General features: G+C 28.8%; 2 protein-coding genes across 8 annotated transcripts; one reads left to right on the forward strand and one right to left on the reverse strand.

Annotated features, from left to right (window-relative positions):
• The first annotated feature begins 7,636 nt into the window (after positions 1 to 7,636).
• Positions 7,637 to 8,698, forward strand: LOC111310007 (heavy metal-associated isoprenylated plant protein 39-like). The gene is made up of 3 exons (XM_022909088.2): positions 7,637 to 7,789; positions 7,903 to 7,981; positions 8,228 to 8,698. Exons 1-3 carry the CDS (start codon positions 7,781 to 7,783, stop codon positions 8,455 to 8,457), a joined length of 318 nt encoding a protein of 105 aa, XP_022764823.2. The 5' UTR covers positions 7,637 to 7,780; the 3' UTR covers positions 8,458 to 8,698.
• Positions 8,699 to 8,833: 135 nt separating this feature from the next.
• On the reverse strand, positions 8,834 to 14,047 carry LOC111309983 (pentatricopeptide repeat-containing protein At1g55630-like). 7 transcript variants are annotated; one of them, XM_089765739.1, is made up of 5 exons: positions 12,049 to 14,047; positions 11,152 to 11,353; positions 10,620 to 10,725; positions 10,095 to 10,477; positions 8,834 to 9,840 (listed from the first exon to the last, which is right to left on the reverse strand). In XM_089765739.1, exon 1 carries the CDS (start codon positions 13,637 to 13,639, stop codon positions 12,173 to 12,175), a length of 1,467 nt encoding a protein of 488 aa, XP_089621865.1. In that variant the 5' UTR covers positions 13,640 to 14,047; the 3' UTR covers positions 8,834 to 9,840; positions 10,095 to 10,477; positions 10,620 to 10,725; positions 11,152 to 11,353; positions 12,049 to 12,172. The 7 variants fall into 7 exon arrangements, with proteins under 7 accessions (XP_089621865.1, XP_089621864.1, XP_089621862.1 ...); XM_089765738.1 differs by lacking the exon at positions 8,834 to 9,840 and having other exon boundaries at positions 9,867 to 10,477; positions 12,049 to 13,815; positions 13,902 to 14,047; XM_089765736.1 differs by lacking the exon at positions 8,834 to 9,840 and having other exon boundaries at positions 9,867 to 10,477; positions 12,049 to 13,819; positions 13,902 to 14,047.
• Positions 14,048 to 18,818: the final 4,771 nt, after the last annotated feature.

Below are 18,818 nucleotides of genomic sequence, written 5' to 3' on the forward strand. Positions count from 1 at the left end.
TTTTTTTTTTTTTACTTTATAAGTAGCCCTGATTTTTGTTGTCTTCATTTTAATTCTTTAAATTCTTATATATTCATCAATAAATTTTTAGAGTAATATATTTTAAATTAATATTTTAAACAATGATATTATAAAAAGATGCTAAATTTAAATAGTTATACTAATTACTAAGTACTAACCTTTGAATTGAACATCTCTCTCAAACTTTACTTTTGCCTTGTTATTTCTTCTAACTATAAGGAATGAGTGGCAAATCGGATAAGAGTAGGATGAAATATTTGCTTCATTTGTGTATATTTTTTCATCAAATTAACAGTCCAAATATGATTGTATATAAAATAAGTCATTTTTTTTACATCATCCAAAACCTTTGCCACATTTTTTTTGCCAATATCTTTAAGTCACAAGTCCAAACAATGAGCTAAACATGTTGTCTAATGCAAATGTTTTCTCTTTTCCATTAGTCTTTTTCTTGCAGCCTTAAGTATTGTCTTATTGTTAGTGACTATTGGAATAATGTATTTTTTTCTCAATTTCTTTCACAGTTTCATCCAATAATCTGTAGTAAAAGTTAGCATCTCTATTATGAACACTTGAGACATTTATAGATTTTCAAAAAATGATACTTTTACTACAGTAAACAAGGAAATTAATGATATGTATTTGATTCAAACTGTTGGTCCAACCATCACACATCAAAGTGACACCCAATTCATTTCAATGAGCTTTTAATCCATGAATCCATTCATGATTTTGTTGATACACAAACTCTAAATACACATTTAAGACCTCATAATGTGTTAGAAGTTTTACATATTGGCCAACTTCTACTGCCACAGAAATCAAATTATGCAATCATAGCGAGTTTGCTAATTGAAAATGAAGTCAATCATATATCAAAAATTTTGATACTGATTTATCCATTTTTCTTCTTAATATCTTTAAAAATGAATGAATTATTTTTAGTTGTCTTGAACTCTTACTTCCATCCAATTCAAGAATAGCTATTCTTAATGAAAATTTAGACTCATTTGGAGTTAATTTCTTTGTTCTTTCTTCAAAATATTCAGCAACTGAACAATGAGAGCTTCATACATCTTCATATATGTTACTCCAACCACTAGTTTTTTATATGAATTTTTTTCTTCTATACCACTCATGTTGTGATTGGATACTATCTCGCATTGCTTGTTTAGTAGTAGTGTCTTCATCAATAAATCCTTCATAATTATCTTTTCCACTTAGCTGTGATAAAAATTTATCTTTTCTCTTTTTGTTGTCAACTTTTGTTAATTTACTTTCTTAAAGGAGTTTCATCATACTTTTTTTAGTATATCTATTAACAATATAGTTAAAAAAAAGGGAAAAAAATTAGTTGTACATGCTTATGTTGTGATTGGATACTATCTCGCATGGCTTGTCTAGTAGTAGTGTCTTCATCAATAAATCCTTCATAATTATCTTTCCCTCTTAGCTGTGATAAAAATTTATCTTTTCTCTTTTTGTTGTCAACTTTTTTTAATTTACTTTCTTAAAGGAGTTTTATCATACTTTCTTTTAGTATATCTATTACTAATATAGTTAAGAAAAATGAAAAAAATTAGTTGCACATGCTTATGTAATTTTATAATTTTTATTGAGAAATTAACAATAATATTTTCAAAAGAATTATGAAAACAAAACATACCAGTAACATTAAGGCATGGTGCAACATTGTCAGTTTTATGAGCAATGTGTTCTTTGAAACGTGTCATTCCTATTTTTACAACTTTACCACAAAGTTTGCATGAAATATTTTCTTTTGTATTTGGGACAGATGTTTCAAAATGCCAACTTATATTATCACTTGGCACGCTCTTTACTCTTTTACTTAGGAACTCTTCACGTTGTGGCATATTTACTATTTTGGATAAAAACAAAATAAACTTATATTTAGAAATATTAATGTAATTTATTTCATCATTAAAAATTAAATTTACGTTAAATTTTTTTTATTTTTAGTTTTTAATCTTAAGAGTAATAGGTCATAAAATGCTAAATTTATTAAGTAATTTAATCTTTTTGATATACTAATTGATATAAAAAATTTTTATCACAAATTACTTTCAATAATTATGTAATAAATAGAATCCTCAATAATTATATAAAAATAACAAGAATTAATTTAATAGCAAAAGAATGGGCAACAATATAAATACTAAAACAACAAACAAAATTATTAAATTTCAAATACAAAATCATAAATTAATAAAAAAAAATCAATATATAATATTAATTTTAATTATTTTTCATCTAACTTATACAAAAAAAAAATTATCCAAAATTTTCATGTAAAACCTCTATATATATCATATTAAATTATTAATCTCTTAATTTTTTTAAATTTAAATCATCAATCCCTCTAATTAGATTTTATCTAATAAATTTCAAAAATTAAAAATTTTTAAACTTATATTTTAATAAAATTGATTACAAAATTAAATAAAAAAAACCCACCCTACCCACCCCATCCTTTCCCTTCCCTCCCCTCCCCTTTTGTCCCACTCCACCCACATGTTCCCAAATTTTCCCCAAATTTTGGCTACCTAATTCCCTCATCAAATCTTCTTTTGTTTTTCATGCCTCAGGCGTTTTCTTCTTTTCCCTTTTTTCTTTGCATTTTTCACTCTCTCTCGCAAACTCTTATCACTATCACATGTCTAGTACTTACAGACTACCTCCCTCATCTTTTTTAAATTCTCACAAAGATAGATATTTTTTTATAAAAATTTTATAAAAAATAATAATTTAACTTTCTCTTCTTATTTTCTTTGATCTTAATTGTTGATTGAAGACTTGAAGTTGATTTGAATTTAGGTAATTTACGGATTGAGCTAGAATTGCTGTCAATTGAATAGTTGACAAATAATTTGATACTATTTTTTAACTTTTTTTAGATTAATTTTCAAACTAAGGCTCTGAGTTATTTATTTTTGCTTTTGCTTTTACTTTTTTAATCTTGTTACTTTATTTTAATTCTTAGCAATGTTGAAATTTTTTTTTTTTTATAACTTGAATCGATGAAGAGAAAAATAAAGATAACAATAATAACGAACCGTTATTATTATTATTCTCTATTATGCTATTTTGTAATAGCTGTTATGCACCATTTCGAATACGAATAAATTTCTCAATCGTATTTTTTTTAATTATGATGACAAATGATAATACCATCGTAATTTTATAGTCGGTATAACCACTATTTGATTCTTAGCTTTCATGGTTCAGTTTTTTGAGTTTCTCTCTCCCTTTCTCTCTCTTACTTTTCAATTCTATGTTCGCTGTGCTTACCATGCGCATTGAAATCGCCCTGTTCTGTTCATTCCAATATTCAGGCTTTAGTTGCATAGAAAGATAGAGGCAAACTCTTTTGAAGCCGAAACAAAGTTTTGCTTATCTATTACACTTGAATTTTAAGCCTCGTACCAGTATTAAGAGTTGCAATGGGATGAGTAACGAGTTCAACCAGTTTGAACTACTTTGGATACAAGTCTTTAACTTTTCCACTCATCAGGTTCACTTTTACTACTTCTTGATCAAGTCGATGGTGGGTTTTGCTCCCCCCTTTAATTAATGAGTTAATTACATTTATGGCATCTTAAAAATATATAAATTAATATCTTGAAATCTTAAAAATAAAATTTATAATTTATATCTTAAAATTTTAAATAATATATAATTTTAATTCAATTTTTAACAGTAATATTTTTAAAATAAAATAATCATAGATTACCAAAATAATTCAATGTTAACAAATTCCAAGATGCTTGTGGGGCATTCCCATGTCCACACCTCACATCTCATCGCAATGGTGTTACAGGCCTACTTGAGCTAATTTGTGAGCAGCTATATTTGTCCCCTTCTAACATGTCCCCACTCTAAATGAACAAAAAGTCTTCTCTTTTTGTCTAATATCTACAATGATGTTTCCTATGGCCGACAGATTTTCCTTTTATGATTGGACGCTAATACTATTAATTTAACTAGTTTATATAATATTTAATTAATATAATTTTATTATATATATTATTTATTAAATAAAAATATTAAATATTTTATAAAAACAGCATATAAATATTTCTTGATAAATATAATTGACAGATTCTAAATAATTTTTAGGATTCAAAGAAAAATATATTTTTAAGAATCTTTTTATTGAAAAAAAAATAAAAATATGTGTGATCAATTTGATAATATTTATTAAATATCATATATATATATAAATTTGTATATTTAACAAAATTAAAATTTGAGTTAATATAATATGAATTTTAAAATTTTAATATATAAATTATACATTTTATAAAATTTTAGATGTAAATTATATATTTTATTTTTTTAAAAATCAATTTATATAAATTTTTTTCAGAATTCAATTTCTAAAGTTAAAATTAATTCTTAATTAATTGTTGGCACTTTCGAGGCGAGGAAAGGCTTCCGTTTTGAACGGGAGAATCTTGAAAAGGATGACAACAAAAGCCCACCGTTTTCAAAAGGATGACATACCCAAATTTTGAAAGAATTGCTGCAATACAAATAATACGTTGTCAACAACAAATTGATTTAATGGTAAGATTGTCTAGTATTTTATCGTAAGTGAATTTTGAATTCTGACTCTTCTCAATATGAAAATCATTTGTAATCTACATTTTAGTATGAGAATCAAATAACTCATCTCTCCTCAACTTCTCTTTTAAAAAAAAAATTATTAAGGGTAATTTGATTCGAAAAATTTTAAATTTTGAAAAAAAATATGATATCCAAATTTTTTTTTCATTTTCAAAATATTTTATATTTAGATCCACTTATTTAATTGAGGGAACTTACATATATTAATTTTTAAATAATTATCATAATTTTTTTGATATTTATGATGTGAACTTTTTATTAGTTTTTATTAATAAAAATATCCAAACAACAAATTATACTTTTTATAGTAAAAGAAGATAAATATTTTATTTGATTACTATTTTTATTTATAAAGTATATCAATAAAAAAATATTAAAGATTATTTAAGATATTTTTTATTGAAAAACACCTTAAATAATCTCTTTTATTTTTTTAAAAAAGATTATTTAGGGATTTTTTGTCTAAAAATATCTTAAATAATCACTTAAAATTTTTTAAAGGGTATTATTTTAGGTATTTTTGACTAAAAATATTTTAAATAATACATTTCAATTTTTTGAATCGTATTAGTTAAAGTGTTTTTAACTAAAAACGCCTTAAATAATTTATTTTATTAGTTATAAGATTTAAAATATAAAATATAAAAAAATCATAGTAGCCAATTAGTTAAAACATATAGCTATTAATCATAAAGTCATAAGTTTGACTCCTCTTCTAATGCTTTAATTTTTTTGAAGGAGATTATTTAATGAGTTTTTGATCTAAAAATACTTTAAATTATCTTTTAAAAATTTTTTAAGGGCATTATTTAAAGTGTTTTTGATAAAAAATATCTTAAATAATTTTTTTATTATTTATAAAATTTAAAAGATAAAATATAAAATATAAAAAAATAGAGTAGCTCAGTTGATTAGAATATATAGTTATTAATAATAGGATCGTAGGTTTGACCATTCCTTCTAACCTTAATTTTAAGGGATTACTTATAAGATGTTTTTTGGATTATTTAAAACGTTTTTTGCCAAAAAAAACACCTTAAATAATATTGATCAATTTTTTAGAAAATTATTTCAGGTGTTTTCTAGCAAAAAAATGTTTTAAATAATCTTGTTCAATTTTTTTACAAATTATTTAAAGAGTTTTTCATGCCAAAAGTCAATAATTGCAATATAAAAAAAAATTTAGTAGTAGAAACATACAACCGACTTGCAGTCATTTTCAAACATATTATTCAAAATAATAACAATTATTTCATAATTTTTTATTCAAATCAAATTTAAAAATAACATAACTTTTTCTTTCAAAATCTTATAATATCATAAAGAGAGATAAGTTTTTTATTTTGAGACTTTAGATATTATTAAAAATTAATCACTTTCTTTCAAAATCAAATTATCTTAAATTAAACGTTAAAATTAAATATCTAACAAAAAAATTTTGAAAAAAAAAATATTTCTCTAAACCAAACTTCTCCTAAAAGCAAAGCTTATGGTCCATGATCTAATCTAGATTTGGTCATTTCTTTGAAAAGAAATTTTCAGTGTCAATAGAACTTTAGATATTGATGATAAGGTTTAATTTTTTTTTTAAAATAGCAATAGTTATAAAGGTTATTGTCTCATTAAATTATAAAAAATATGTATTATGGTAAATTTTAAAAATATCTATTTTAATATTTAAATTATAAATATATTAATAAATTAATAATTAATTTTAACATAATTAATCTTAAATAATAATAGATAAATAATTTTTTAATATTATATTAATTAATAAATTTATAATATAAATATTATATTAAAATTTTTTAAATTTAAATATTATATTTAATTTAATATTCACATCATTAACATTAGTTACAAACTTGGAACTGTACGATTAGAGTGATGATTTGACTGCCACCTGTTTTTCAATGGGGGGTAAAAAGATAGAAAAAAAGTCAATCAAGTGGCCGAAATGCTCGTCAAGTTAACATTTGTTATCCTAATATTTTCAATTATATTTAGATAATGATATAAAAATAATATAAAAATATTATATATATATATGTATTAAAAATATATATTTTATATTTATTTGTGCATGAATTTTATCGTCACATAATTTATGTTTTATATATATTAATACGTTTAAATATATAATATAATATAAATAATATATTTAATTTAATTTTATTATATTAATACACGTTTGACATATTTTATATGTTTAACATCTTTAACATATTTAACATATTTTTATATTTATTTTAATTTAATATAAATATATAAAAATTATTTTAATTTTTAAAATTTAATTATAATACTTAATTAGTTATTTAATATCATATAAAAATTATTTTAAATATTTAATTATAATACTCATTTAATAATTATTATAAAATTATTTTTTATATTAATAATATAAATATAATATTAATATTAATATTAATATTAGTCATATATATTATTATTTTATTTTTTAATCTTTAATAATTTATCATTTTAAATTTGATACTAAAAATTAATATAATTATGTAATATATATTAAAATTTAAATGTATATATTATATACATATTAAATGGGTATTTTTTATTTTTTTAATATATAAATATTTTTATATTATTAATATATTAAGTTTATTAAATTGTAAATAATTAATAATTTATAATTATTTATTAATTTAATTGTGTTCTTTTATATATATTTATGTTAATTATATTTATTTTTAAATATCTATATTAGTTATACCTATTTATATTTATTTATATCGTGTTTAAAATTAATTATATACATATTAATTATGTTATGACATATATAATACATAAAATAAATATATCATATTTATATTTAAAATTTAAATATATTTTATAATTTATATCATATCCGTATTCATTTGTATTATTACAAATGTCAAACATAACACGAGATGCAGAAACATGAATTGCCATTTGATAATCGACAAAAATTGGCCATGTGGCCAGAAACCGTAAATAATAAGCATCCACTTGAAGCCTGAGTGAAGATTGTGACTACTCGTACACAAATTTCACTCTTTATAAAGGCCATTGATCCTCAAAATTCATTTCATTTTCATATTTGCTCAATCTTCACATTATTTTTCACAGTAAAATGGCTCAGGTGATTTTCTCTTTGCTCTTTATGATTCTGCTAAGCACTATTTATTTTCATGTTGATGTTATTCTTCTTCCTTTTTCACCCTATTTTATGTCTCATGTCTACTGTTTTAGCAGAAGGTGGTCCTGAAAGTTCTAACCATGACTGATGACAAGACCAAGCAAAAAGCCATAGAAGCTGTTGCAGATATCTATGGTATATTTATGATTTACCATATACTAATTTGCTTACACTATAAAGATTTGTGAGTTTAATCTTTGTCAAAATTCAGATCTTGATTGTCTTTGAAATCTCAAGAGTAATGGGGAGTTGCTCTTAACTTCTTAATCTAATAATAAAACCGTTTGGATCTCTGGTTGCCTTTTATGCATACTATAAAAAATCAGAGCAAATAGACAATTTTTTTGGCAAGTTCGTTAATGTGAAAATTATGGGTGATAGGAGTTGATTCAATCGCGGCGGATCTAAAGGATCAGAAGCTGACAGTGGTAGGACAGATGGATGCAGTGGCAGTGGTGAAGAAGTTGAAGAAAGTAGGCAAAGTTGACATAGTATCAGTTGGACCTGCTAAAGAAGCGAAGAAAGAAGATAAGACAAAGGAAAAGAAAGAACAGAAGAAAGAGGAAAAGAAAGAGGAAAAGAAAGATGAAAAGAAGGAACAGAAAAAATAAAAATAAAAAAAACCCATCTTCTAAGGTTAAAGAAATAAGGTTTTGAGAGATGGAGGAGGCCAGGTTCCTGTCTGCAGAAGAGTTAAATTCAAGCATGAGCAATGTGAAAGGGGTTTTGGTTTAGAGAAGTTAGCGTGTCATCTTAGCAGACTGTAATTAGATGGTTGATATTTAGATAGATTATGTAATTTTTATGTAAAATTAATTTATGCAGTTTGAGTTACGAGAGATTTGCCGGTTTTGTTTTGTTATTGAACAAAGAATTCTGTTGCCGAATGCTTGAAAGATTAAAGAATATACCTTAAGAAAATCCTTAAAACAAATTGAAGTTACAAAGAAGTTACTTTGGGTTGTTGAGTGTTCCTTCCTCCCCAATAGCTCAATCCAAAAAGAAAAAAAAAAAAAAAAAAGGGGTCATTTTCAATCGTGGAAAAAGGGTGCATTGCACGTCGCAGTCAAAACACGCAAATCGTCCTTCTCTAGGAAGGAATTAAAAAGAGCACGATTAGTCTAGTGCAACATTCTCTCAGTCCTAGTCCTCTTATTCATAAAAGCGAAAGCCTCGATTATATACCGTATTAAGCTCTTACTGCGTAACCGGCGCTCAAAGAGATTTTCCAAGTAAAAGGCAAACAAAATTTTGCAACCATTAATTTTAAACTTATAGTTATTATGAAACTTATAAGAGAATAAAATAGAGCAAAAAAGGTGGATTGATGAGGATTCACGATTCATATGTTCACTTTTTTATGCATGCTATCTACTTACATAATCTACCATCCCCATTTGAACTAAACATAAAGTTAAAGAGATTAAGCTTTAGATAAGTAGTTATTATTTTCCCAGGATATTCATGTTTTTAACATTAAAATATACATAATAGAATGGAAAACTGCTTACTGTGTTCGCTTGTGTTGTTATCATTCCTAGTCTGACGAGAGAGCGCATGTCAAACCTGTTTAAAAAATATAGAGCTAAGAGGTGCCAGAGGTAACATTCCAAAATACACTTCGATCGGCAAGTCAATTAAGTTTTTGAGTGAGAGGGAAGAAGCAAAGAAGGAAGAATAAAGTGTAAAGTAAAAATGTACGTCTGATTTTATTCTTCCTTTTTTGCTTTGTAAATAGTGATGTGATTAGCTGAACATATGACTACACGTTTTGAAGCCATGTGTGAGTTGTGTTTATCTTATTTGAAAATAGCGAAGTGTGAGTTGTGATTATTTGAAGCCATGTGTGAGCACCGATGATGTGGCAGTCAAATGCTAATGACGTTACCACCAAGGTATAACAACAGCCTGCAATGTCGTTCTCGTAAAATGAGTGACAGTGATGACTCTGGTTTTCAAACCAAGGAAGAAAGATATCTGCTTCCTATCCAATCCTGTAAAGTAATAAATCATCATCCCAAAGAAACAATGACATGCCTTTACTACAGGAGAAATTGAGACATCGAAAACCCAAACTTAGCTACATACTCTAGAATGAACACGTCTTATTATTGTTGTCACTCTGGGCCTCAGCAGAGTGAAAAAGACCAAAAAGAATGACCAGCTCAAAGGAGATCAATGATATAAAAGGCTATTCCTTGTAAAAGCTAGCTATATGAACCTTTGAGCAGGTTCCTTGTAATCTTACCAAATCCCTGGAAGTCAACTACAACGAGGTATCTTCCATCTTCTCCAAATCAAAGCTTGGGACTACACGAGGATAGAGCATTGAACTTGAGGATGGCCAAATATCGCAATGTAGATGCTTGCACAAAGGCATCAAGCGCTTTTATGTAATCTAAGGGAAACAAAGTCAAAAAGCAGTTAATGTGGTAGGAGCCTGAAGGCCCCCATTCTGTTCAACCTAACCGCACATTTCTTCTTCCTTGTTGCAATACCTAAAGCCAAAAGAATAAAACCTTATTCAAGTGAGACGTTTTACACTTGTAATGAAGGATGGTGATGAAATATCATCGCCAAATTGAGGCCAACATCCTCCCCCAGGGATCAATGGCAATGTTCCATGTAACCCTACAAAAACAAAAAAAAAAACACTCAATACTAGCTGGAGATGTCATCCTATCTTCTGTCAAGTCATTTAAGATTTTCCCCTAGAAGACGGCAGCCTTGTAAGTCTAGAGACACTACAAAGATTATGAATGGGATGAAAAACCTTGCAGGCTGCTTTTGAGTTGATCCACAATGACCACAAATCTGAGATGCAAAAATAGGAACAACATAGGCTAAAATTCCTCAGTCATGCATGGAATATTTGATATCTGCATGTCAAGAAAATAGAAGAGCATAATTATTATTTAATCGCCCTCCAATGAAAACAACATTCTCTATGTTCTCAATGAAAAACAGCCTTTCTTCTTTTTCAGTTTCAGACAATATCTGAGAGAATTAAGAGACTTGACTATGAACAACATGATAATGAACAAAGTTGTGCATGTCTACATATGACTCAGATACAGATCTTGACAAGGGAGGAGCAAATAAAAGTAAAGAAGGAACATCTAGGCATATCTTCTGAAAATGCCGGCCTAAAGAAAAGGAAGCCATAATTAACAAAGAAATAACTTAGAAACTGTATAACTTTACCGCATTAGAGTTCTTTGAAAGAAATCAAATCTTACAATTGATGAATCATAAGTCACATTTCTTAGTTGGGAATTGAAGGTCTCAAGATTAGCAAACTGAACCTCTTTAATTCTTCAGAAACATCAACTTCACTGTCACTGAAACTCTCCCAGAAAAATCAAGCTCCACTGCAATACTGCCATTGTCACCTTCATGTGACCACTGCCCAGCTCACCACCAATGGCACTACCATCACCAGCCAACAGCTCACTTTCTTTTGACTCTTGGGAAGAGAAAACGCTGCTTATCTCCTGTTAGGAGAGACTGTATTTTTAGAGGAAACACAGTACGTCAGTCTACTTAAAGAAACTTCAACTCCTATATTTTCCATTTCATGCTTTTCAGAACTAACAAACAATTATTACTGATGTCTAATCCTCCAAGGCAATACCTAAGCTAGCACAACCCTTAATGGCACAAGGACTCCATTCACCATTAATTTTTAAAATGCCTAATCCCTGGCTCAAACAGGTGGCCAAGATGAGGTAAAGTTATAGGTTACAACATAGAAAGTAAAAGTATAGAACAATAAAAGAAAAGGGGAAAAGAGCACGAATCAAAAGAAAAGAAAAGAAAAGCAAAGCCAAGAGCAGATTAGGCAGATACATAGAGTATGTTGGCAGCATCTAGGATAGTTTTTACATTTTAGTGAAAATACAAAACTGAAAATTTCAACTCTCAATCCAGATCCTAGATTCTCACAATTTACAGTTCAGTAAATTAGATTTGAACAAGAAGTCAACTATCTTTAATTATTCATTCCATAAGAGACTTTTAAGAAAATTTGATTGCACACTGAAGCCAACTGAACCGGGGGGGGGGGGGGGGGGAAGGAGAGGGGGAGTTAAATCTCATTGATTAAGAAGGGAAAAGATGGATTAATTTAGCTTTCTATTGAGTATCATTGTTTCAGACAAATTAATAACAAAATATGAGACGGGAAAGAAGAATGTGCGTACTTTCCTTTCTACTCCCTTGACATCAATCACAAACAGCATGTACGCGGTGCTGGCATAGCTGAACCAATGAGTATAATGGCAATTAAGTTACAATAAACAATATTTATATCCTACAATCTACTACCTAGCATCTTCTGTATCTCTTGATTTTTGAGAGCAGATGAACATATTGCCCCTTCTCAACCATTTTTCTTATTACTTCATGAGCTTCAGAAAGCCTTCCAGCACTCCGCAAATGACTCACTAGGGTACTGTACACAACAAAATTTGGGTTACATCCTCTAGCTTCCATTTCTTCAAGCATGAAGCGTGCCTCCTCAAACTTTCCTGCCATACAATAACCACGAATCATCGAATTGTACGTAAATACATTTGGAAGTTGTCCATTGGCAATCATCTCATCAAACATTTCTTGAGCTTTATCAAGCTCCCCGGCCACAATGAATCCCGTAATGATTACGGTGTAGCAAACCACATCTGGCATGCATCCATTCTTTATCATTTCATCAAAAAAGTACCTGCAAGCATCCAGGTTTCCAGCATGACTCAAGCCATCCATCAATGTTGTGAAATGAAGAACACCTGGGTTTAATCCCACTTCTTTCATGTGATTCAATAGATTAAGTGCTGCAAGTGGTTTATCCCCTTTGCCAAGAACATGCAGAAGGATGTTATATGTATAAAAATCAGGGGAAAATCCGCATCTACCCATTTCATCAAGTAATCTGTGAAATTGATCTAACTTCCCCAATCTGTATTTTGCACACAAAAGAATATTATAAGTTAGAGTATCTGGGGCAAAACCATTAGCTAACATTTGTTGGTACACCCACTCAATCAACTTGTACTGGTTCACAGCAAGAAGTGTATGCAGAATGGCATCGTATGAATGCTTAAACGGCCTATAATTGAATGTCTTTGACTTGATGAACCTCTCCACAACTTTCCTAGCTAAGCCTGCCTCTCCACATGTGCATATCAAAATGTTAAACGTCCTCGCTGTTGTTGGGAAGCCATTCTCGATCATCTCATCTACTACTCTCCACATTGCCTTGTATTCCTCACATTCTGCGAATACCTTCATTATCAAATGATACGAGTTTGCAGTGTGCCTATAAGTTTCTTGCTGACCAGACCACACGAAAAACTTGTACCCTAGTTTTGCACATCTGGACTTATTCGCATAATTTATGTTCTTCAAAATTCCCACAAGAACTTCTCTCACGAGAAACCCGGAGACCCTCATCTGCATTTCACTAAGAGCAGCTTTTGCATCAAATTCCGGCCCATCTTGTTGTAAAATCTCAAGAATTTTCCTAGCATCATCCCTTCCACTGTCGAAAAATCCTTGCCTCGTTGAAAAACGGTCCTCAGGGCCGCTTCCATAACCCCCAAAATCATCGTGATTTTCATCGAAAACAGAGTCAAAACTGGAACCCTTCCACATTCTCTTCAAGGGTTCCTCCAAATAATATAACTCACTAACAATTTTATCCCTATCAAAACTACTATTACATAATTTTCTGGATAAAACAATAATATAACAAGATTTATAAACAATTCTTGTACCAAATAGAGCTATAGAGTTCATTTTTAGCACCAAGTAAGCAATGGGACACCCCCATTATTTTTGAATCTTCAAAATACCCAACAAATCCAAGAAATGCACAAGCAGATTGGGATATCCAAACAGGGAAAGCTCGGAAAACGTTGTGCTCTCGCGTTGAGAAATACCCATTAAGCTGAAAATATCCAGTTGCATGATAGCTGTCTATTGGGAAAGGAAATGTTCATTGATCGATACAGTTTCGTTGTGAACAATAGAAATAGGTAATTGAAGAGAGAGGACTCACCTGGGATTAAGCTAGTTGATTGGGAGTTTGTAGACTTTTAGTTCGAGCTGGTTAAAGTCTTGCCCCCAGGGGTTTTGCAGCTTTTGCTGGTGTAAAGAACAGAGGAGAAGTGCTAGGGATTAAGGAGTGTAACCAGGGTTTACTATGAAACGGCGCGTTTTTATGCAATTACTACTAAAAATTGATTTCTCGCACTCTTTTTTTTTTGTTCAATAAGTTATTAAATCCCTCTTCTAAAATAAAGAAAATAAAATAGATTTACTGTAAATTTGAGAGGATGAAGAAAGGTGTACTTCTAATTATTTTACTGATTATTATTCCATTTACTTAGGTGAAGTGCAAAAATTATACAAATAATAAATATATAATTTTGACACATATTTACTTAATTGAATGAAATATTAAGATTAAATGATAAACATTACTAAAATTCTTCCTATGTTAGATATGATTGGGGAAGATTATTTGAACTTAAAACTACACTTCTTTTTCGTAGAAAAGCCATGGTTGATCAAACAAGTCAATCAAGAATTTAATCGCACCCTCAATTGCTATGGCAAATTGTGCCCAACTGTACTGCACGGCAAGAATCATCCGTTTGGATTTCACTGAGAGGTAAAAATAATCCCCGTTGGCCACTGGTCATTTTTATTACAGTGGCTCACCGAGCAATTCATTATGTTTTTTTACTTTTTTTTATCCTTTAGCTTTTATTATAAATACAAACATATCCTTTCATTTTAATTTTGTCCGTTTTTATTTAAAATTTTTAAATAATTTTTAATTTAATATAAAAATATTATTAGATATATTATTATTAATTATTAATTATTATTAATATAATTATTATTTATTATAAAAATAATTTTTAATTTTTATTAATATTAATAATTTAAATTTGTTATTATATATATTTTAATATAATATTCTTAAAAATAATTTTTTCTTACTACAATTCATCTTACTGTTACTATTATTTTATATTAAATATATATATTTCATCATTGATTTTAATTTTATCATTATAGTAATTAATCTCATGTTTATTACTGTTTTTAATTTTACTACAATAAATCTCATCGCTCATCCAAATAGACTTTTAATATAATAATCATTAAGTTAATGTTTGAGTAGAAAAGGTTTCAAGATACTCTTTAGGTTTCCCTCTAATGCTTACTTGTGTTCTTGAATGATATTTGCTTAAAGTTTCACTCCTCTTTGTTACTTTTAACTTGTATATCAACGATAATGCCTTACCTTATAAAAAAAATAAAAAAAGACAAATCCATACTATCTTTAATTCGATTTGGACCTAGTACTGATTTAGAGTTTAATTATGATGGTCTAGGCTCAAGATCGAAACTTTAAAGCACATAGCTCAATATTTCTTGGGTAGTGTCCTCAAAACTCTTGAGCCTTATTAGATCCAAATTTTGTTGGAAAAAAGTTAGGACTCCAACCAAACGGATTGTTGAAATTAGCATTAAAATAAGATAGTTGCTATTTGCATCCCAAAATCTTCTCAACACAACCCTTACTTTTGACAGTTCATTTTTTATTCAACACATTTCAAACTTTAAATTCAAATTTACTAAAAACTCAAACACCCCATCTCATTTCCCTCATATCCTAAACCAAAAACCCTAAAAGATTAAGCCCTAATCAAGCCACATTCAAAGAAAATTTCACCCATTCAAAGTTACAAAGCTTAGCATAAGAGTTAAATCGTTTGTTCTTTTTACTTTTTTATTTGATTTCGTAAGATTTAAGATTTTAAAACTTTAGGTGCGATTCAAAAATTCCAAAAATGAATTTTTGCAAGTTATTTGAAGTTTTCTAAAATGGATGCTCGGAAGCTTTTAAGAATTTTTTAAAGTTATTTGAGATTTCCAAAAATGGATATCTAAAAGCCTTTAAGAACTTTTGAAAATCCATTTCTGAAAACCATTAAGAAATTCTATAGATCCATGTTCTAAAGTTCTTAAAGGTTTTCAAAAATGGATATTCGAAAACCTTCAAAAACTTTCGAAAATTCATTTTTAGAAATCCCTTACAAATGTATGAAAACCCACAATACTTTGATATTATATACATGTGTTATTATGTAATCGTTAGTCATGTATGTTTGCTTTTATGTTATCATTTAATATTTGTAAAAATAGATATGACACAAATGGAAGGAGCAGACATTAATCGAGGTAGTGGACATGCTACAATCGATATTCGAAAGCATTCGACTGCCTTTAAGAAAAGACGGACAAGCTAATGATTATGTACATGAGTAGGTTATTGATCCCACAGAGCAGTCGGATGTTGATTTGGCAAAGCAGCCCATAGAGCAATAGGATGTTTATCCCACAGAGTTGGTTATTCATCCCCTAGAGCCATTTCCTAGAGGGTCGATGGGTACTTTTTGCTTTCAAGCTTTCGAAACTCATATTGCAGCACAAATATGGAATGGCTAGGCAATAAATTAAATAAGATTAATGATTGATGCTTACTTTTGCTACTTACTTAATGTACTTAAAATTATTAATTAGTTTTTATTTGTTGTTGTTTTTATAATAGCCAATTATCTTAAAAGTAATTAATCATGGGGGCAAAGTTACAACATTGGCCTCTAGATACTTCTTAGCAATGTATTACTCATCACATTGTTGAGTCAGGATTGTTACATTTGATCAATTACACCTATCATATGTCCAACAATAAGATAGTGTTAACATTTGTTGAGCAGTGGCAGTCGGAGACAAATACCTTTTACCTATCATTCAATGAGATGACGATCACATTGGATGATATATATGCGATTCTCCACATACCTGTTAGGGGGGGCGATGCTATCAGTTTAAAAGTTGACGACAGATGAGGCGAAGGTGTTATTGGTGAGGTTGCTTAGAGTCTCAGATGATGTGGCATCCACTAAGATGAAGATTTCTCATGGTCAATCTATCAAGCTATAATGGTTACAGAATACATTTAGAAGTGTTACCGATAGTGCTTTTGATTGAGATGTGAAGTACGCTACCAAAGCTTTCTTACTCTTTCTCTTAGGATGCATGCTTTTTGTCAACAAGAGAAGAAATAAATTATCGGTGTGGTATTTACATTTATTTAGCAACTTGAGCACCATCAGTACATATACTTAGGGGGCATCTTGCCTAACGTATTTATTTAGGCAATTTGGCATAACAAGCAGAGCTTAGGTTCATCAAATTGCTAGTTATATTACATTTATTTATGTCTATTAATTACATTAGTTTAATGATTTATATATTAATTATATTTGTTTATATTACATTTCTTCATGTATCTAGATTATATAATTTATGTTTCTTTAATATAAATATTGGCCTAGATTTATGATCACTTTTCTATGCTTAATCCAGTAGCTAACAATGAATATTTTGATGATCAGCCTTATGCTCAGTGGTGGAAGCCATGTACATATTCTAATTCACTACAACAACTACAAGAGCAGCTAGATGACTTACCATCAGCTTGAATGTGTTAGAATCTTTATGAAATGCAACAAAACATCACCCTTTACTGGAGATTTTTTATTTTTTTGTATGTATAATGTGCGAGGCTATCATTAAGCCATATCATCTGGAGAAGGTATTAGGATAGTTCGAATATGTATAGACCATTCCTCTAACTCTTCTAACTCTGTGTGGAGCTGACTGTGGTGCGACCTCCAATATGTATGAGGTGGCGCATAACTTTTTGCATAAATTATGGGATTGATGATACATACATGTTTTGCCTATCGATCATTAAATGTGTAGATCTGCTACACCAAACAAGTCTTCATCGATTTATTATGCTTGGTATGCATTAGTTTCTCATTAGTACATTCAGAATCCAATGCATAAATCTAAATTTTAGTATATCCCGATAGCCCGATTGTTAGTAGTTATTCTAGGGATACAGTAAGTTATAACTTTGGTACTAATTACTTATACAATATACCCAATTACATGTTTTGAATATTGATTTTCCTTATTAAAATTTTGTAAGTGAGCTTACAAGCATTAGCAGTTCTTCGGACCACTATTTTTTATGGTCTACATTAGGGACTTGATGTATGAAGAAATTCAATTTTGAAAGCACATGACATTTTGTTTGGGTCGCATACATCAATTGCCAAACTATCTTTGATTCTAGTGTTTGATCCCACTTTCTCCTGACCTCCAGCCCCGACAGTAGCATGCCTAATTCCTTGCACATCTTATCTTCACCATCGTCAGGAGCATTGCTCGATTCCTTACACTCTTCTTTTATAGCATCAATAATAGCACCACCTGATCCCCAACATCAAATTTAGCCTCTTTTGGTCTATTTGCTCCATCACATCATATATATGTCCAAACTTAAAGACCTAAGGTTTGGGGAGTAGAATTTTATTATTGTAAACCTCAGACGTACATTATGTTATTATAATTATCTTTTCATATGATTACTTCCCCTACCATTATTGTTTATTTATGTAGGCATATATGATATTTGACATACAACATATGCATTAAAGAAGTTATTAAATATAAAAATATAAGATATCAAATAAAACATCTTAATAAATACAAAATATTCATTTAAAGTCATTAATCAATTTTAATTGTTTCTTAGGTGGCTACATCAGAGTTTTTGCTAAATAATAACTTAAAATCCTCTATACACACAATATATAGAGCCTCTCATCCTCCAGCACATTCATATCTAAACCTCCATCAGTTGCATGCAATTAAAAGTATTGGTGAAAATGGCTTTATAAACTCCTGCACAAAATAAATAGATATAATAAATATCAAGATATGATATGTATCAATTATAATGTGATTATAAATAATAAGAATGATAAATATCAAATCTAATAAATGGTACCTACATAAAATGATAATTATTTACAAATCCAAT

This window comes from Durio zibethinus, chromosome 9 (genome assembly GCF_047325235.1).
Source record: "Durio zibethinus cultivar Kanyao isolate XHJ-2024 chromosome 9, ASM4732523v1, whole genome shotgun sequence".
Classification (NCBI taxonomy): Eukaryota; Viridiplantae; Streptophyta; class Magnoliopsida; order Malvales; family Malvaceae; genus Durio; species Durio zibethinus.